The sequence below is a fragment of the Phyllopteryx taeniolatus genome, chromosome 2 (assembly GCF_024500385.1).
Source record: "Phyllopteryx taeniolatus isolate TA_2022b chromosome 2, UOR_Ptae_1.2, whole genome shotgun sequence".
NCBI lineage: Eukaryota > Metazoa > Chordata > Actinopteri > Syngnathiformes > Syngnathidae > Phyllopteryx > Phyllopteryx taeniolatus.
Window position 1 is genome coordinate 6,587,475 of NC_084503.1, and position 20,364 is coordinate 6,607,838.

Here is a 20,364-nt window from a genome sequence, read left to right on the forward strand (position 1 = left end):
TTTCAAGCGAGTAGTGCGATAGTCTGGGACAATGTTGATTGTGCAAATGGAGCAGATGCTACTCTGGCACGAGTGGCCAGTATTGGTCAACAACAGATATGCAAATAGCGCAGCGTGGCGAGACTACGATAGTGAGTGCACGAGTAATGTAGAATTGGCCCCACAGAAATGTGACAACAAACTCAGACAAAAAAATTGGCAGCATGTTGCAATGGAATTGTAGCTTAGCTGTTTAAGAAGTTGATGGCAAGAGGGAAGAAGCTGTCGGAATGTCTGCTCGTTTTAGTTTGCATTGATGGGTAGCGCCTCGCTGAGGGAAGGAGCCGGAAGAGGAGGGTCAGAGAGGATTTTGCACGCCCTTGTCTTAGTTCTGGCAGCGTGCAAGTCCTCAAGGGTTGCTAGGGGGGTACCGACAATCCTTTCAGCAGTTTTGATTGTCCGTTGCAGTCGGAGTTTGTCCTTTTTTGTAGCAGCACCAAACCAGACTGTGATGGAAGAACACAGGACTGATTCGATGACCGCCGGGTAGAACCGTCTCAGCAGCTCCGGTGGCAGGCCGTGCTTTCTCAGAAGCCGCAAGAAGTACATCCTCTGCTGGGCCTTTTTGAGGACGGAGTTGATGTTGGTCGCCCACTTCAGGTCCTGAGAGACTGTAATTCCCAGGAACTTGAAGGTCTCGAAGGTTGACACAAGGCAGATGGACGGGCTGAGGGGCAGCTGTGGCGAAGGATGCCTCCTGAAGTCCACGATCATCTCTACAGTCTTGAGCGTGATCAGCTCCAGGTTGGGTCGGCCGCACCGCAGCTCGAGCCGCTCCGCTTCCTGTCGATATGCAGACTCGTCACCGTCCTTGATGAGGCCGATCACAGTGGTGTCATCTGCAAACTTCAGGAGTTTGACAGCCGGGTGCGTTGAGGTGCAGTCGTTTGCGTAGAGAGAGAAGAGCAGTGGAGGAAGACATGACCTTGGGGCGCCCCAGTGCTGATGCTGCGTGTGGATGAGGTGGCCTCCCCCAGCCTGACCTGCTGTGTCCTGCCCGTCAGAAAGCTGTAAATCCACTGGCAGATGGCAGGTGAGACGCTGAGCTGGAGAAGCTTGGATGAAAGGAGTTCAGGGATGATGGTGTTGAACGCTGAGCTGAAGTCCACGAACAGGATCCTCGCGTAGGTCCCTGCACTGTCGAGGTATTCAAGGATGAAGTGCAGTCCCATGTTGACTGCATCATCCGCAGACCTGTTCGCTCGGTAGGCAAACTGCAGGGGGTCCAGCAGGGGACCTGTGACACTCTTGGCGTGGTCCAGCACGAGGCGTTCAAAGGACTTCATGACCACAGATGTCAAGGCGACAGGCTTGTAGTCATTTAGACCCGAGATTTCAGGTTTGTTGGGGACTGGAATGATGGTGGAGCGTTTGAAACAGGTTGGTACTTCGCACAGTTCCAGAGATCTATTGAAGATCTGAGTGAAGACTGGTGCGAGGTGTTCCGTGCAGACTTTAAGGACACATGGTCTGGGCCTTTGTTAATCTTTTGTTTGAAGTTGCGTCTCACATCGGGTTTGTGGATGGTTCACGCAGAAGTCAGAGGTGTGATTGTGGTCGGTGGTGTGACCGGGTGGGTGTGGGGTGTGAAAGTGTCCTTTTCAAATCTGCAGTCGAAGATATTCAAGTCGTTGGCTTGTGTGCTATTCTTCTCAGCTTGGGGGGATCGTCGCTTGTAATCGCTCAGCGATTGGAATGCATGCCGGACTGCTTTAGTCGTTAGCGCTAAACTGTTTTTCCAACTTTGCTGCATAGTTCCTCTTTGCAATGCTAATTTCTTTAGTCAGCTGGTTTCTAGCTCGATTATACAGGGCCCTGTCCCCGCTCTGATATGCGTCCTCCTTAGCTTGGTGAAGTTGCTTAAGTTTGGCAGTGAACCATGGCTTGTTGTTGTTGAAAGTGCAAAATGACTTTGTTGCTACACAAACCTCTTCACAGAAACTGATAGGATGTGACAGTGTCCGTATATTCATCCAGGCTGCCGGCTGAATTTTCAAAGACACTCCAGTCTGTGCAGTCTAAGCAGCTTTGAAGTTCCATCTTTGCTTCATTGGTCCACTTTTTCACTGTTTTCACTGAAGGCTTTGCGCATTTAAGTTCTTGCCTGTACGTCGGTATTAAGTGAATTAAGCAGTGATCAGACGAGGTATAGCACTGTATGCGTTTTTTAGCGTAGTATAGCAGTGGTCCAAAATGTTATTTTCCCTGGTAGGACAGTCGATGTGCTGCTTGTATTTAGGGAGTTCGTGGTTGAGTTTAGCTTTGTTAAAGTCCCCGAGAATAATGAGGGGTGAGTCTGGGTGTTTTTTTCAATTTCGTTGACTTGTTCGGCGAGGATTAGCAGTGCGCTGTTCGTGTTAGCTTGAGGCAGGATGTACGCGCCAACCAGAATGAATGATGTGAACTCACGCAGCGAGTAGAATGGCTTACACTTCAAAAACAGCGACTCCAAATTCGGGCTGCAGTGTGCGCTGAGCTCCGTGACGTCCGTACACCATTTTTCGTTGCTATAGAAGCATATCCCGCCGCCTTTTGTTTTCCCCGATAACTCCGTGATGCGGTCTGCTCGGTGAAGATGAAAACCCGGAAGCATGACGGCGCTGTCGGGTACAGCCTCACAAAGCCAAGTCTCCGTAAAGCACATGGCGGCGGAACGTCCGAAGTCTTTACTGGTCTTTATCAGAAGATGAAGCTCGTCCATTTTGTTGGGTAGGGAGCGTAGATTCGCGAGGTGGATGGACGGAAACGCACCGCCTCCGCCTCCGCCTCCATGCGCTGAAAACCGCGGACGCCGCTGCGCTGAGTAACTCGGGGGAAAAAACTGAGCGGATTTGCGAAAGTTTGTGAAAGAAAGTCCAGAGTAGCCTGCTTGATGGTTAGCAAGTCTCCCCTTGTGTAAGTGAGTCGTGTAATGTCTCCAAAGACGAACGAAAACCACAAAATCAACACTAGAGAGCGCTTCCGGTGCTGAGCAAGCAACATTCGACCCACAGGTCGTGACCATAGGTGAAGGTAGGAACGTAGATCGACCGGTAAATCGAGAGCTTCGCCTTTCGGCTTAGCTCCTTCTTTACCACAACGGATCGATACAAAGTCCGCATCACTGCACACGCTGCACCGATCCGCCTGTCGATCTCCCGTTCCATTCTTGCCTCACTTGTGAACAAGACCCCAAGATACTTGAACTCCTCCACTTGGGGCAGGATCTCATCCCCGACCCGCAGAGGGCACGCCACCCTTTTCCAACTGAGGACCACGGTCTCAGAATTGGAGGTGCTGATTCTCATCCCGGCCGCTTCACACTCGGCTGCGAACTGCTCCAGTGAAAGTTGGTTACGAGCTGTGGGTCGTGACCCAAAGAACGAGATCCCGGATACAAGCGGCCGAAATGAGTTTCCTCCGCAGGGTGTCCGAGCTCTCCCTTAGAGATAGGGCGAGAAGCTACTGCCCCCGCGACCCGACCTCGGATACGCGGTAAAAAATGGATGGATGGATCCATCCATTTTCAACACCGCTTATCCTGGTTAGGGTCACGGGGCGCTGGAGCCTATCCCAGCTGACTTCGGGCGAAAGGCGGACTCCACCCTGAACTGGTCGCCAGTCAGTCGCAGGGCACATATAGACACGGACAACCATTCGCACTCACATTCACACCGTCACTGAGTGGGAACTGAACCCACGCCGCCCGCACCAAAGTCAGGCGAGTGTACCACTACACCATCAGTGACCGGATGGATGGATATACAAAAAAAAAATAAATGTCCCAGCTACAACCCTGCGAAGGTGATGTCATGACCTCAGCCTGGCGGGGGTGTAGCTCGCTGGGCGACATCACCGAGGAATCTGACGTCATCAGTGGGGGGGCATGTCACGGGTCCACCTTGATGACATCACGTGACTTTGATGGTAGGCGTGTGAAACAAGGGAAACTTTCTCACCGTCCCCCCTGACAAAGATTCCCGCGTTGCTTTTTTCATACAAACACGTCAAATGTTGCTTGCTCGCCACCGGAAGCGTCACATCTACCACGCCGTATTTTGCCGCGTTGTCCTCCACCGCGCTGTCATACTTCTCAAATCCTCCACACATGACACAGGTAACAATGCGCACCTGACCTCCAGTAATGCGCAGCGGAGGTGTCAACATCACGGGTGGGGTGAAGGACTCAACTTAGAACTAGAACTATACCGGACATACTGGTCTTGGTGCTGTACCCTGCACTAAGGTCTATTGACTGGACTACGGTCTATTCTCTACGTTAGATTCTATTTTCTTGCTAAGGTGTAAAGTCTATTTTCCGGACTAGGTTATTTTATCTGTGTTAAATCATATCCCCTGCACTAGAGTCGTTTGTAAAGGTTCGGTTCTGTCCTCTGGACTAGGGTCTATTCTATTCTAGTTGTACTGGCTGGGGTCAGTGGAGACGAGGCTCTGTTCTCTGAACACGCTTCTACTCTCCAGGTTAAATTCCTTTGGTTTATTCTCCGGTTTTGGCTCTATCTTGTAGACTTAGGTCTCTTTTCTGGACTATTTGCCTTTATCTGATTTATTCCGCAGGTTAAGTTTTGTCCACGGCACTAGATTTTATCTTCTGTACTTCGTACGGTTCTACTGTGCGGGTTCGCTTCGATCTTCTGGGCGTCTGTTGCTCAGTCGGTGGAGCGGGCCGGGCCGTCCGGCGGCCGGCTGCGAGTGTCCGCGTGTCGAAGTGTCCTCGGGTGAGACACTGAACCCTAATTTGCTCCGAGTGGGCCTGGCAGCTGCCGCCCGCCCGTTGGCGTGTGAATGTGAGGCTTTGTGAAGCACTTTGGGCACTGTGATGGTGTAGATAAAGCGCTATAGAAGTGCAGTCCATTTACCAATACCCATCTCTAGACTTTATGGACTAAAATATAACCTGATATAATGTCCAGGTAAGGTTGTATCTTGGGGACTAGAATCTGTCCTCTCTGCTAGGTTCTATTTTATGGATTAGGTTCTACTGTGGTCCTGTGTCCAGATTGTATCCTGTGGACTAGATTGTATCCATTGTGCTAGCTAGGGGAAAACATCTTCTCTTCTTGGGAAGCATCTCCTAGGTTGGGTCCACCGGATCTCGGATCTTTTATGCATTCTCTATTCTCCAAGTTAGAACCCTCAGCGCTCTCTATAAATTTATTTTGCAATAATTTAGTTGAAAAAAAAAAAAGATTTGAGAATGTTTTCATGTTGTGCTTCGAAAGAGATGTAGACGCTGTTTTTGGGCTGCCAAAAGTATTTAAAAGAAACTTGACAGTCAAGAGAGAACGCTCTTTAACTGTTCAACCTTGTCATGCTTTTGAAAAGACATTTTCACGGTGTTGGTGTTGTCTTGGTCTCGGTGAGTTCTGGTCTCAGGCAAGTCTTGGTCGTAGAGCATGTGGTCTTGAGCGCAACACTTGGAACTGGGGAAAAATTGAAAGCATTATTTTGGTCAGTAACGGCATAAGTCTGAATTTGAATTGCTTTTACAGAAAATTCACAGGTGGGTTTTTGTCCCAAAGATGTGACCAAGAACATACTATCATGCTGAAGGCAATTTTAAGAATATCAGAATGAAAATAAATCAGATTCTTTCATCCTTGTGGTGTCAGAATCGGATTGAGCCTGTCTGAAATTCTTTGGAAAAACTACCAAATCAAGTCGACCGGGAAACGCAAAAATGGGATTATGAATTCCAAATCATTCTGATCAAGATAACATTTTGGAAATACCGGGCCCTGATCGCTCATCTACTGTCCACGTTAGAATTCATCCTGTGGATTAGGTCCTACTCAGCAGGCTAGGGTCTATCTATCCTTTGGCCTCTGCGCTGTCGTCTAATCTGGGTAGTTTCTATCCTGTGGTCTAGGTTCTGATGTCCAATATAGGTGTACATGTTTCCACGTGTGCTGCCGTATGCCCTCCAACTGACCTTTCCGCAGTCTCCGTTCTCTGCATGTTCTTCAGCGTGTCCTTCAACGTGTCCTTCTGAGGTGGACTCCCAGGATCTGGCAGAGATGGAAGGCACCGACGTGAAGAGCAACACCAGCTTCTACCGCATCCAAAAGCTTCTGGACCGAGGAATCAGCGCCCACGTGTTCAAGTGTAACAACTTGAACACCGGCAAGGACGTGGCACTCAAAGTCCACAAGAACTACACGGTGTTTGAAAACGAGGTGGGTGTTCCCCAATGTTCAACCACGAGATCTCTGCAGTGGTAGGAAGTAAACAAGTAGCAGTGCTTGGTTACTGTACTTAAAGAGATTTTTTCAGTTACAGAGGTACTTTGATTTAGGAGTTTCATTTGTTCCGTAACCAAGATAGAAGCTCAAATCACTTGTATCTCAAATGAACTCGCCCAGACTTCCCTCTCGCCAGCCACTTCGTCCAGCTCTTCTGCCGGATCCCGAGGCTTTCCCGGGCCAGCCGGGAAACGTAGTCTCTCCGGCGTGTCCTGGATCGTCCAGCGGGACGGCGTCCGGGGAGCACACTAACCACAAAATTGCCTCCTCCGCATCGAGAGGAGCCAGATCAAGCCGATCTACTCTGAGCCCCTCCCGGATGACTGAGCTTCTCGCCCCATCTCTAAGGGAGAGCCCGGACACCCTGCGGAGGAAGCTCATTTCGGCCGCTTGTAACCGGGATCTCCTTCTTTCGGTCCCCATCGGTGAGGGTAGGAACGTAGATCGACCGGTAAATCCAGAATCCTTCTTCACCACGACAGACCGATACAGAAGTCCGCATCACTGCAGACGCGGCACCGATCCGCCTGTAGCTCTCCCGCTCCATTCTTCCCTCACTCGTGAACAAAACCCCGAGTTACTTGAACTCCTCCACTTGGGGCAGGATCTCGTCCCCGACCCGGAGAGGGCACGCCACCCTTTTCCGACTGAGGACCATGGCCTCAGATTTCGAGGTCCTGATTTTCATCCCAACCACTTCACACTAAAAAGATACAGCAAAAACATAAAATCATGATAAAATACAATTTAAAGAACGTAGCTGTTCCTGCATCACTTGACTAGAATAATGAATTTATTTGTTGCTTTTGTTGACACACTCGTTCATATTTTTCCATGATTTCATGGTTCCATTAAATAGAACTTCCACTGGTTCCACTTCTTCACAGCACTCACTACCTTCGGACCTACGGTTAATAAATGCAAGTTTTTCCCAAAAAATGCGAGCACCAAAGACAAGGGTCCATGTACACACCACGTGAACACGGTGGCCACAGGTTGTGCACTTCGCTGCTGCCAGTTTCTGCAGCTCACCCCAAGTCCAGGTTTTTACGCACAGACTTGTTCTGAATGCCAGTGGCGAGCGGCGGATGCGACCTTTCCTTGTTGTTCTTGAGCACACGGGCCGCGGGGTGGATTGAAACCAACTGCTGCGATTCACTACTGAAGGCGCAAGAACTCACTAAAACCCGGTCCACAATATCAATTTCCATTACACAGCACAAGCAACAACAAAAATATCACCCTGGCAACTGCATTTATTTTTAGGTAAGTACAGGAGTTGAATCAGCACTTGTACTTTTTGTGGTATTTCCCCCCCCCCCCCCCCCCCCACCAAATGTGTACTTGTACTTGAGGACAGAGTGTGAGTGCTTTTGCTTTCTGTGGATTTCCACCATGGGAGCTAAATTTGGTGTCCTCAGGTCTACATGCAGGAGATCGTGAGCGTGCTGGACCCGGACAAGAAGAGCATCGTGGAGTTCATCGAGACCTTCGCCTACAACGGGCACCCGTGTCTGGTCTTTGAGCTTCTGGACACCAGCTTGTTCAGCATGGTGTACGACAAGAAATGGAAGACCTTCTCGCCCGGCGACATCCGACCCGTCGCACAACAGGTAGACGCCGATCACGTGAACGGACTCCAGTCAGACTTAACTTGACAAGTCGAGGACTCGGGAGTAAAAACTCGACTTTGACGCGGTATTCGTGAGGCCTGACTTAATGGGGGCCGAGCCCTGCTGCAAATGATTCAGCTCCTAATGAAGGTGAACAAACAGGTGAAGCTCCAACCCAACAGTTTTTCAGTGAACAACAGAAGATTGTTGTTCAACTCTTTCACCATCTCAGTTTTTTTTTTTTTTCTCAGATTTTTGGGGCCGGGTTAAAAGCTGCGGCTCGCTCGGGGCTGCGGCCCTCCCCCGAGCGCCTCCGTTTCACCTTATTGATTCCACCTTGGCCCATTAGCCACCAAGCTACGCTGACAAGCTGAAAAAAATGCATCTTCCCTGAACTGTGATGTGCTTTGTGTTTTTTTGGGCAACAGCGTCTCTGCCTTGTGCACCCACGGCGACTGGAAGATCTGTCGGGCGTTTTTTTTTTGTTTTGTTTTTTTTGCGGCCGAAACCCGACAACGTCTCAATTTGTAGCCATTCTGAAGCCTGATTTCATATACTTGATTGATTGATTTTAATTTTTAATTCATTGAAATTTCTAAACATTCCTTTCATTGGTCTGTCAGATTTACAAAAAACATTTTTTGTCACTTATAGGGTCCTTAAAATGTTTAAAAAAAAAAAATGTTGAAAACGTTCCCCAAGATTTGAACAATGTCGTTGCCGTTAGCTTTGACTTTTTATTGAAGGGGAAAAGATCAATTCAAATCAAAACTCCGATTTTGGGGGCAGGGCCGAGTCGGGGTTTTCTGTTTTGAGGCCGCATCGCCCAGCCCTGTTGCTTTGCCGCCCTCTTGTAGTATGTTGGCGCAAAGGAACTATGTTGAAGTGAGCTCGGCTCGCCTGTCAATCAACGTCTGCTGTGTTTTTAGCTCCTGACGGCTTTCGACGCCCTGAAGAGCATCGGCGTGATCCACACGGACCTCAAGTCAGACAACATCATGCTGGTCAACCACAGCGCGACGCCCTTCCGGGTCAAGCTGATCGACTTCGGACTGTCCATCACCACCTCGGAAGCGCACCAAAGTTACGGCGTGGCCCTGCAGCCCATGGGCAACAGGTGTGTAGAGCAAATCCTTTCAGTGTGCCGTCCGCGTAGGCCTCGACGACGACAAGGACTGCGAAGAAATCGCCTTCGAAAGCCAATGGCCCTGGACGGCCAGAGTCCAAGGCTGCCTCGGGGCTTGACCGTATCCAATGCGCTAGCTTGAAAATATCTTCTGCACTGGGATCTGTTCTTAGGACCACATTCTGGCCTACAGGTTTAGGCAGTGTCCTCTGAACAAGGACGGGTATCTTCTGGGAAATCTCCTCTGGATTGCTGTCGAAACCACCAGGGGCGAATATTTCCAAAAAATGGAATCTGGGTCAGAATAATCAGTATTTCTTCAACCCTTTTGTCCCTAACCCGGATCGAGTTGATCTTGGAAGTTTTTGTCAAAGAACTTTTAAATCTGCTCTGGATATCACGAGATCAGGATTTCAGAACCCAGATTTGAGATCTTTGAGTAGGCCGACTACCGAGATTCATACCACTTGTATTATTATTATTATTATTATGTTTACCCTTCTCCTGTCCAATTTTTAATTCTGATTTACTTAAAATTGCCTTCAGAACAAGATTTTGTTCTGAGTCACTTCTAGACCAAATTGTGGCTGTGCAGTAAAAGCAAATCAAGGTGTGCATTGTGCCAGCTGATGTCAGGTGGAGATGTTAAGGCTTATGCAATTATGGACCAAAATAAAGATTTAGTAGTAGTGTGTGATCCAGCATATTTGGGTGCGCATCCGATGCCAAATGAAAAGAAAAGACTTTATTCTCACAAATAACGATGTATTGAATTTACAGGCTGCGGTCGGCCGGCAACCGCGTCAGGGTTCCGAGGTCATCTGATCGAATTTGAGATCGTTCCTGAAAATGGGTTGTTCAAAACGGAAATGAGAGGAGATCACGTAATGATCTCAGATTTTGCTTTCAATCTGGATCAAACCCTCAGTTTGTATTGCGCAATTTTGTTTGGCAGCATTGAGCTAACTTGGATGATTGTTGTGTTTTTCCGATACAGTTGAAATTCTCGACCACTTCACACTACAGACTGTTGAAGTAGAAATCAAATCATCCAATTCCAAATGAGCCGATGCTAAATGGTTAAAGAGCGAATAAAGCTCCAAATACCAGCAATATTTGTCCATCCAGTCGGTGTCAGTAATGAGCAACATCAGCCTCATGTGCGCGATGGAGAAACAAAGCACGAGGGCCACAGGAACCTTTTGGAGTTGCTGGGCTGCTCGGTGCAAAAGCCCCCAAAGGGTCAGCGGGGGGCAAATGCCTTCATTAATTCATATCGCGTTCCGTTGTCAAATGTTACTGGAGCTGGCCGCTCCGGCGCAAGGGAGGCTTTTGTTTTTGGGCCTTGTTTATTGGAAGCAGACTTATTGAGTTGCTTTAGAAGAGCACTTAAAAAAACAACAACAACAAGCGCAGCTCCAACAAAGTGTAGAAGAAATAGTTGTAATTGAAATGGCCCTAATTCGCTGTAGTTGGAGCGCGACTTTACACGCGCGATCGGCGTCGAGAAGGCGCTAAAATCGGGGGGCCCAATCCTCTCTCAGGTTCGGGTCGGTTGGGACCAGGCTCCGTTCTCTGGCACAACCTTCTCGTGCCTCGGATCCTGCACGTTCTTCGCGAGTCTTGTGATTCTGCTACCGATTGTTCAGTTCTCCGACCAATCGTGCGACTCCACCCCCGACAGGGCGCCGGAAGTGGCCCTCGGTCTTCCCTTCTCCGAGGCCATCGACATGTGGTCTCTGGGATGCGTCTTGTCCTTTTTGTACCTGGGAAACTACCTCTTCTTGGCCAACTCCAACTACAACATGGTAGGTCATCTTGAACTCTCTTTGTTGAATCTTTCCTGGTCAAATGTATCGCATGCACACGTCCGTCCGTTTTCATCCACTTGTCCGGAGTCGGGTCGCGGGGGCAGCAGCTTCGAAGGAGTTCGCGGTTTGGTAGTTTTCAAAGCGCCGGCCGCGCTCGTAGCCGTTCGGCGGCACGACCCCGCGGCAGAACATGCAGGCGGGGCCGGGTATTGATCCCCGGTCCTCACAACTGTGAGGCAGATGTGCTAACCGGTACGACTCTATTTTGAATAAGTCCCCCTACCAACATGGCAGCCATCGACAGTGCTAATGCTAGTTACACACAAAGACAATTGGGCTGTTTTTGTCCAAATTTTCGGTCTTAGCGGACCAGATAAGAAGACATTGGTGCAACACAAACACGGTCTTTGTGTGTGTGGTGTTGTGTACGACCGAAACTGTTCCAATACCTGATTTATTTTGTTGTTGTTGAAATCTTCATGTTTGGGGATTGACCCACCTGCGGTGTTTCCAGTTGCGGAGCATGATCGAGGTGGTGGGTCGCATTCCCGATCATCTACTGAACGCCAGCAACATCGCTCACAAGTATTTCAAGAGGAGCGACAGAGACAACGACGGAGATCATCCCAAATGGCGGCTCATGGTGAGGTCACACGTCGTCGCGTAACATTGTTCACGTTCAATCGATCGCCATTTGTGCCCGCCTCGCGACGCAAATCGAACGGAACGGTAGTTTTGCCAGTTGTTTCGCTGATAAACTCACGAAGGGAACCCATCATCAGGCCAGCCGCCAAGTCGACGACACCAGCTAGCCGCTAGCCGCCAGTCGATTTTCTATTAAGCAATTTCAAAAAAAAAAAAGTGCAACCCGTGAGCTGGTTTCACAAGTCAACAGCAGAATTGCCTTCTTCGCTAAAAGATCGAACTATTTCCGTGTTGTCTGTCAACCTGCTCACCAATTTCCATCTGTTCTGTCACGAACTAGCTCATACCGGTCGTTATTTTATTGAACCTTTATTTAAAAAAAGGTACAAGACCAGTTGAGCCAGAACATCTCTTTTTGCAACGTCGCCCCTGGCCAAGAAGGCGGCACGGCACGTTCGAGTCCATCGACATTTGGCGGCAGTAGTCTGACACAAAATGCCGTCGTGCCAGACTAAATTTGTCGAGTCACGGCACCGCTGACTTGAAAATCAAAATGAATGCATTTGGCTGAGTAAAACCCAAGTGCGGGTGAGTCAACACCAGACTTGTTTGTAGACCGAGAGGGAGTACCAGGACAAAGCCGGAGTTGCTCCCGATTCGCTGCCGTGGTCCTTCAAGTGTTTGGATGACCTGGTCAAAGTAAGTCGGCATTTTTCTATCAGCAACATGCTAACGCTAATTAAGATGATTTCTTCCCCCCCCCTAATAATAATTGAAATCCAGTTTTTCGTAAAGTTACATCTTTTCTACTAAAATATCTTTTGAAATACAGAAATGCTGCGTTTGCACGCGGACGAAATGCCGATCGTTCATTCAAGTCTCATTTTTAAGATCATCAAACAAATGTAAATACCTGACAAACATAAGAGGCTGTTTTGAAACTATTCCGATTCAAAGCTACCTGGGCCTGTGTGGAAAAGTAATTACCCCCGCCCCCCCTTGTTGAATCAGGAATTAATTGTGGCTAATCACATTTTTAGTTTATTTTCACTAGCTACACCCAAGCCTGATGAGGGCTCCCTGCAGGGCAAAAATGGCATCCAACAGTCAAACACGGTGGCAGTAGTGTGTAGGTCTCGGTCTGCTTTGCTCCTTCAGGACCTGGACAACTTGCTGTGATTGACGGAACCCTGAATTCTGCTCTTTAGCAGAAAATCCTGAAGGAGAATGTTCAGCCATCAGTTTGTGATGTCAAGCTGAAGCGCACTTGGGTTCTGCAGCGGGATAACTTTGAATAGGCCCCCCCCCCCCCCCCCCCCCCCACCACAATAAATGAAATCCCAATTTAAAAACAGTTTGGTTTGATATTTACATGAGTTTGATGGTCTCAAACATTCAAGTGGGGAAACTGCAGAGTGCAAATGGCTTTTCACAGCGTTGGGTGTGATTTGAAGATGTTCACGGTAAAATGCACAGAAACTCCTCAAGCCGATGGAGGAGGACTGGGCCAGCACGAAGACGAGAGGTCTCGGGTGCCGCTGCGTGTGCCTCGTCTCCTCGCCTCTCGCTTCCGTCGACCTTCCTGCGATACCGTTCGTTAGCTTTCCCACAATATCGCAACAAATATCATATGGTGGGATTACCGAACCGTTGAGCGTTGGATATTCTGACATCCTTCAAATGTACATTCATTCTTTATAAAATTACATTTTTTTTCTCATAAACGACATTACTTGTCTTGTAAAATGATACATTTTCATTCCAAAAAAAATTGTCAAATTATGTATTTTTTTTCCACGTATATATTGCTTCTCCCCCCCCCCCCCCCCCATAAATGATCTTTTTTTCTTGTAATTGACATCAGTTTTTGTAAAATAACACAATTACATCTTTTCTCCCATTAGTAAAGAAAAAAACAAAATTGTGTAATATAATTTTTCTCTCCTCATAACATCCAATTGTTTTCCTCATGATAGACCTTTTTTATCTTGTGCATGACGTCTGTTTTCTTCAGAGCATTCACGTGTGTATTCTGCAAATGCAAAAGCTAACGGTGGTCATCTGAATCAACTGCAGCTCAAGCCGGACGTGAGCGAGCCAGTGGAGTTGGAGGATCGCAAGGCTTTTGTGGACCTCCTCAAGTGTCTTCTCCAGATGGACCCCAAACGCAGGATCACCCCCGAGGCTGCGCTCAAACACCCCTTTCTCACCATGACCCACTTGCGCGACCACAAGACCAGCAGCTTGTAGTAAGTCGCCGCCGGGACCCGGTCCCGTACGCTGGCTTTAAAACAAACTTCGCCCGCTAAGGACTGAGTTCATTGGCGACATACGGCGGGCGGATAACAAGAACGCGGTATTCGTACAACTGTTTCCAATCCCGCTCGGCATCCTGGGGATTCCTCTGACGCTACATAGCCCGGCCCGCTTAGCAGGCCGCCGTCCTCCAGCCGTCGGGGAAGTCGACGGCGCCTCGTGGTCGGACGCTGGGTGTTCGGAGGCCGATTCGCCGGCCCGGCCTCCCCTTCTGGTGATGTAAGGTAAGGGCCAGTCGGTCCCAGTGAAGGACCGCCACACGGCTTCTCCTCTGTAGCCGCACTGTTTTCTTCAGAACGGTGTAGGGTCCCATCCAGTGGCTCGTGAGCTTGGGGGACAGATCTCTTTCTGACCGGACTGTAGACCCACACCTGTGGGCCAGCGACAAAGTCCTCCCCTTGACAGCGGCTGTCGGCTTGATTGAGAGACCAGAGGGCCACGCCATGCAATTCCCTGCGCTGATCTCGCAGCCTGCAAAAGTAGCCCAGCCCGGGTTCCCCCTCCGCCTCTGGCCCCGGATGAGTCCCGAACAGGAGAATCTCTCCGTTTTGTGCCGGAACAGTTTTACTGTGCTACAGTGGAGTTTTTCCAGCTGCCACTGTGGTTCTTTGTATTCTGATGGCTCGTTATCGAACATTTCAATTGGTGAGAACAAAGTTTTAAAGGGGAGAGACAGAGAAAAAAAAGTGAAAATATAACTCAATAATATAGCAAAGGTAGACAACGAAAGACTGGACACAAGTTGTAAGAAAGATGAGGAAAAGAAATCATATGCCACATTAGATTCGAGTGTTGCGTGGAGTAGAAGTGCTCCACCCTGCGAAGGAAGGACAGGACAATATAGGCCAGGATTGGCATGTGTCTGCAGAAACACTCCCCTGGTCCTTATTTGCTTGGGTGGAGCCACTCACTCATTGCTAGCAAGAAATGAGAAGTATGCAAACTTCCTGGTTATCCCCTCACTTGCACTGTTTGCATAGATGTTGAGAATTTCCATAGCCACGCCCACCACACTTCAGTTGTACAGCCGGGTCCCCACTACCTTTGTCCTGAATGCTTCCGCTCCTGTCCTTGTCCTTGTTGTGTCCAGGGGTTCATTTTGTTAACTCCCGGATGGCTGTCTGATACGCCCAGAGGACCAGGTGTGGTGAAGGTCCCAGTCTCACTGTTGGCAGCTGGCTAGGAAGGCGAGCTTTTGGCCAAGGTGCGGTAGAATCGCTCCACCGGTCCGTCACTCTGGGGATGCGGCGGTGTCGTACGGGTCTTCTTGATCCCCAGCCTCGCAGGGTCGTCGCGACAGGGCGTTAGTGTGTTGGTGCCCGGGGCGATGGCGGATTCCAAAGTCGGCGGAGTTGTCTGTAAAGCGGCTGTTCGGTTTAAATGCAGTGGTCCGTGTCAACACCAGATCGGAATAGATCACGCCACATGATCTACAGATCACGCCACGGAATAGGAAAAAAGTCTGCATGTCAAACCTAGCTAAAGACTTTTATAAGCGCCCAGGACACAAACGTTTCCAATAAGTCTTGGAAGCGTGAGGACAGTCAAAACAATGAGTGGAGCTATTCCCTTAAAAGGAACTCACTGGAGTAAACCTGTTTTCCTCCAGTTACACAAACTATTGTGGGTTCACATTAGTTCATTCTACCATACTGTGCAATCCCAAGCACAACAACTTCTCAGTTCATCAGTCATCACTTGCATTTTGCCACTGCCCATTTTTTACAAATATTACAAAAAGGTATATTGACTAACCGATTGATGGACTGATTTTTGTGTTCTTTCAGTGTGACTGACAGCTTTGATAAAATGAAGTTCTGTCCAGCCAGCAACTTCCAGAAGGAGGACCTAGGTCTAACAGTCAAGCCAAGGAACTGGCGTCAAAGGTTCTGTCGTTTCCTCGGCACCAAAAGGACAGACAATTCAGTTCCTCCACCTAGTTCTGATCCTAGAGATGATGAGCCTCCTGGTCAGGGTCCGGATGCCAAGTCGAAGGCCTGGTGGCAGAATTGCTTTCAATTCTGCACGACCAACAGGAGGCCCGATCCACTTCCACCTAGTGTAGGTCCTCCTGGACGAGGTCCGAAGGTCCAGTCAGCGAAGACCTGGTGGATAAAAATCTGTCTCTTCTTCCGAATGAACCGAATCGTTCCACAACCGGACCACATTCCCCTTCATCAAGGCAGCCACCCCGTAAAGGACCCGGACCAGGTTCTTCATTCTGGACCTGACAAGTTGCCGCAAGATGACCATGATGGGTCATCTGCGGTTCATGACCATGGGTCGTCACGACTTAACCAATCAACACAAATGAAAGACTTGTCACAAGTTAATGAGAACCAGTTCTCCCGGGTTAACCAGTCGTCGCCAGTTAATGACCGATCATCACAAGCTAACGATGACCTATCGTCACAAGTTAACGACGAGTCCTCAGGAGTCAATAACGACCCGTCATCGCGAGTTAACAATGACAAAAGATCACGAGTTCATGATGGGTTGCCACGAGTTAAAAATGACAAATCATCACGAGTTAACCAGTCATCCCGACCGAACGACAGATCGGCACGAGTTGCCAAGATGACACAAGCTCATGTGCCATCACAAGTTAACAAGTCACGCGTGAAACACAACAACACGTCACTGGTTAACAAGCCGTTGCGAGTTACAAATGATGAGTGGTCACGCGTTAACAAGTTACTGCGAGTTAAAAATGATGAGTTGTCACAAGTTAAGGCGTCGCGACTTAAAACTGATGAGTCATCGCGGGTTTACGCGTCCCAAGTTAAAAATGAGTCATCTCGAGTTAAAAATGACAAGTCGTCGCGAGTTAAAAATGAGCCGTCACGGGTTAACAAATTGCGAGTTAAAAATGACGAGTCGTCACCGGTTTACAGGTCGCGAGTGAAAAAGGACAAAGTTGACTTGGAAAGAGCGCCGGTGGGCCGAGCGACGCGTAGAACCCGCAGCAACATGACCTTCGACCTCAACTACCTCAACTATCTGGCCTCAAGTGTCAATCAACACAAGACCAAAAAGATGGTGTAATAGGTGTCAATCAATTGACTGACAAGATGATGCGTTTACCTTTGAACCCTAAACCCGGCTACCTCATCTTTAAGCTGCGCACGTGATGCGACGCAAAAGAGAAACGAGCGTCACAATGTGACGAAAAGGTTCTACAAAAAATCCGGGACGTCCCAGAACACCAGTGTTTCTCTGCATTCTTTCTCATGTAAGCACTTTAAGCCACAACACAACGTTTACTTTCTTCAAATGTTGCCTCCTTTGACTTCATTTGAACCTTCTAGTCACCCTACAACGGTTCTATAATGTTCTGTAATTTTACACAGGTTCTATACTTATTAGTTTTTTTTATTTCTTTACATGAACATATATATATATATTGTTTATTTTCCTTTGTTTAACCAGGTAAGGCATTTGAGAACAGTTTCTCCTTCACAATGCCGACCTCCAGGCAATTTAGGGTTCAGTGCCTTGCTCAAGGACAGTCGGAGCCGGGATTTGGTCAGTGGCTGACCCGCTCTACCGACTGAGCCGCAGCCGCCCTAATTACAATCGGTCCAGGCAGGGTTTAATGGTCGATGTTTACATGTATTTCGTACAGCGATCTACGCATTCGGGCCATATTCTCCTGTTCATGCAGAAGTCTTTTTTTACGTTACCTGGCTTGCGCACCTTCAAAGTCGGCAGGCGCATTATCTAAGGACTTGGTTCTGACACACCCACCTTCAGAAGCGTCTCCCATTTGTGCACAAGCACTTGGGCATTGAGCGGTCCCGGTACCGATTCCGGTTTCTCATTTCGATTCTGGTTCCAAACGATTCTTTTGAGGGGGTTGCATCCAAAAGGTTTGCATGGTTTAAAATAAAGGGTGCACAAATATGAAACCTCTGAACTAAAAGGCAATGTGTGTGGAACTAACCCAAATAACATTCATGAATTAATGTTTCAGGTAAAAGTTGAATATAGTATTGTTACAAGAGTTATTTGTGACTGTTTTCTCACATCAATTTACATCCTGACAGCAATTTGGGAGGTCGTTTATGTAGGTTTGAGAACAAAATTGACCTAAAACTGATCCCTGTGGCACTCCCAAGTCATTAGGACAAGGTGCAGTTCCTGTTTTAAGATTGTAGCCTTTTATTTCGAAGGGTAACTCAGCATTTTGCCGCGAAAAGTACCTTCACACAACACCGGTGAATTTTGAAAATCGTAAATGGAGCCAAATACCACATAACGTTGATCCTTTTACCTGCCCACCGATGAGGCGCAAAGTTAATGTTTGTGATACTGTGAGACAATGTTTGGGGGAATTCTGCACCAATTCATTGTGATGTAAAGTTGCTAGTTTGACCTTTGGTCAAGTTTTAGCTCCATGTGAAGCTTTTTTCTTTTCTTTTATCATCGGCTCTCAATTTGGTTTGAAGACTAAAACGCTAACGACCATCGGCGCACGAGTGCAAGCCAGCGTTGAACTTGTTAGCTGCCTCAGTGTTTTTTTTTTTTTTTTTAATTGAAACAATTCCGGGAGAACCGGAATGTTAGTCCCGGTTCCAATCGGTTCTCGATTGCCCAACGCTACCCAAGAGGCGTGACTCGTTGGCTGTAATTCCCGGAGTGTGGAATTTTCCTGGGAGGTGTGAATGGCACACTCCTCCATTTTGAAAAGGCAGTTTGTCGCACTACAAATGTGAAGTGAAATGAAATTGCATAGCAGATCCCGAAGTGAATCATCTCTGCATTGCTGACGACGTGCCCAACGCTTGAATCGTAAACACTACTGTGCTTATGACTGGCACCGGCGATACGCATATTTCCCGTTTTTCTTTTTGACGCGAGTGTCGCTAAACACGGCACTCGGAGGACTGCGCAAAGAAATTGCTCTGCTGTACATTCAATAAAACAATCCATTCTGCGGTGACTGTGCTGCCTTTAGCTGGTGCAAGATTCTGAACCTCTCTCGAAAATGCCAGTTGACAAGGGTTCAGCATACTGGCGCTGGCGTGCCCACCAGTATTTGGCCATTCTGTTGTCATACAAATCTGCTCACTGAAAAACGGAAATGCACGGCTAAGCGGACGGACGTCTTGCTGTGCGGCGGCGGAGGAGGAGGAGGACGAGGAAGAGGCTCCGGTGACGCTCTCGCGGGGGAACCCTGCGCTTGTTTCTCTTTGACCCGTCCCATCTTTTTTTTTTTTTATGGCGAACTGCCATCGGAGTGGCGCCTTGGCCTTGCGGAGGCCAACCCGCAGAACGGAGGAAAGCCCACAAGCTCGCAAAAACAGTTCAGGTTTTGTTTTTTTGTGTTATGTATTTTAACGTGACTTTGACATTATCGTACACAATGATAGCCAAGTACTTTGACTGACAAGATGATGCACCAATGGAAATACATTTTGGAATTGCAGAGCAAATGGAAACATTTTTCTTTGCATTAAATGTTAAATGAGAGACTCCTCCAGCCAATTGTGGATGTGAAGTAAGGCTTGTGTTATTTCCTGTTCAGCCAGAGACATGGACGACAGTATCGTCTCCGATTTGCAGTCTGGCAGCAATTTGGGAGGTCGTTTATGTAGGGTGAGAACAGAATTGAACCTAAAACTGACCCCTGTGGCACTCCCAAGTCATTAGGACTGAACCCCGTTTCCCTTCATACACTGTTGTTGTCTTGCTTCGAGTTATGTTTGAAACTACCAGAGCTGCCTCGAGCTGGGCTACGCTATTGGTTGTCCACTGATTTGACTTGAGTTCTACACTGGTCTGGATTGGTATTACATTGGTTGTAGGGTTAAGGTTTTACCGGGTTTTAAAAAAAAAAAATGTATGCCAGTCATCTCGATGGCCTGCGGGCTTGGCGCTCATGAATATGCAGCAGCTATTACAAGTTGTATGTCAATTCGCCGCCTGCTGTGGCTGCCGATTGCGTGAAACTCTCTGAAACGTGACATCGGCTGGTGAATGAGTGAATGATGAAGGGATGAGTTAATGAAAGATAAGTCAATAAAGGAACGAATGGAAACATGACAGAATGAGTGTGTTAATAAATGAATCGGTGAGTGAATGAATGGATGATGGAGGAATGACAATGCATAAATGACTGAATATGTAAAGGATGGAATGAAGGAGTGAGTGAATGATGCAACAATGAATAGTTGACAGAATGAATGGAATGGATTGAATGATGGCATAACGAAGGTAGGATTGCGTGAGTGAACGAATGATGGCATGAACCAACGTGAATGAATAACTGATGGGATGAATGACACAATGAAAGTGAATGACGGACTGAATGAATGCGTGAATCCATCACGTGGCAATGACGGATTCATTAATGAAGGTCGCATGAATGAGAATATCTGAATACTCAAATGAGTGAATGACGGAAGAAAGAAATTACTGTATATGTGAATGTTGAAATTCATGTGCACATAAAGAATGATGGAATCATGAAGAAAGGAAGGAATATATGAACGATGGAACAATGACTGAGTGAAAGTGAATGATGGAATGATGAAGAAATGGAAGAAGACAGAATGAGTGCATAATAAGTG

General features: G+C 47.9%; 2 protein-coding genes across 3 annotated transcripts; both read left to right on the top strand.

Moving 5' to 3' along the window:
* Positions 1–8,404: 8,404 nt before the first annotated feature.
* Positions 8,405–12,161, top strand: LOC133474522 (homeodomain-interacting protein kinase 4-like). Of its 2 annotated transcripts, XR_009787527.1 has the most exons (3): positions 8,405–9,011; positions 10,705–11,474; positions 12,092–12,161. XR_009787527.1 is itself a non-coding variant. In XM_061766316.1 (2 exons), exons 1-2 carry the CDS (start codon positions 8,893–8,895, stop codon positions 11,042–11,044), a joined length of 459 nt encoding a protein of 152 aa, XP_061622300.1. In that variant the 5' UTR covers positions 8,405–8,892; the 3' UTR covers positions 11,045–11,747. The 2 variants fall into 2 exon arrangements, 1 of the variants encoding a protein (XP_061622300.1); XM_061766316.1 differs by lacking the exon at positions 12,092–12,161 and having other exon boundaries at positions 10,705–11,747.
* A 1,184-nt stretch (positions 12,162–13,345) lies between these two features.
* On the top strand, positions 13,346–17,707 carry LOC133469686 (uncharacterized). The gene is made up of 2 exons (XM_061757058.1): positions 13,346–13,725; positions 15,580–17,707. The coding sequence occupies exons 1-2, from the start codon at positions 13,631–13,633 to the stop codon at positions 16,835–16,837; spliced, it is 1,353 nt and encodes a 450-aa protein (XP_061613042.1). The 5' UTR covers positions 13,346–13,630; the 3' UTR covers positions 16,838–17,707.
* The last annotated feature ends 2,657 nt before the right edge of the window (positions 17,708–20,364 follow it).

Excerpts from the sequence above, each read along its gene's own strand:
- LOC133469686 (XM_061757058.1), top strand. The coding sequence starts at position 13,631 with ATGGACCCCAAACGCAGGATCACCCCCGAGGCTGCGCTCAAACACCCC. Across the intron at positions 13,726-15,579 it reads CACAAGACCAGCAGCTTGTA|TGTGACTGACAGCTTTGATA; the intron begins GTAAGTCGCCGC and ends GTGTTCTTTCAG.
- LOC133474522 (XM_061766316.1), top strand. The coding sequence starts at position 8,893 with ATGCTGGTCAACCACAGCGCGACGCCCTTCCGGGTCAAGCTGATCGAC. Across the intron at positions 9,012-10,704 it reads CTGCAGCCCATGGGCAACAG|GGCGCCGGAAGTGGCCCTCG; the intron begins GTGTGTAGAGCA and ends CACCCCCGACAG.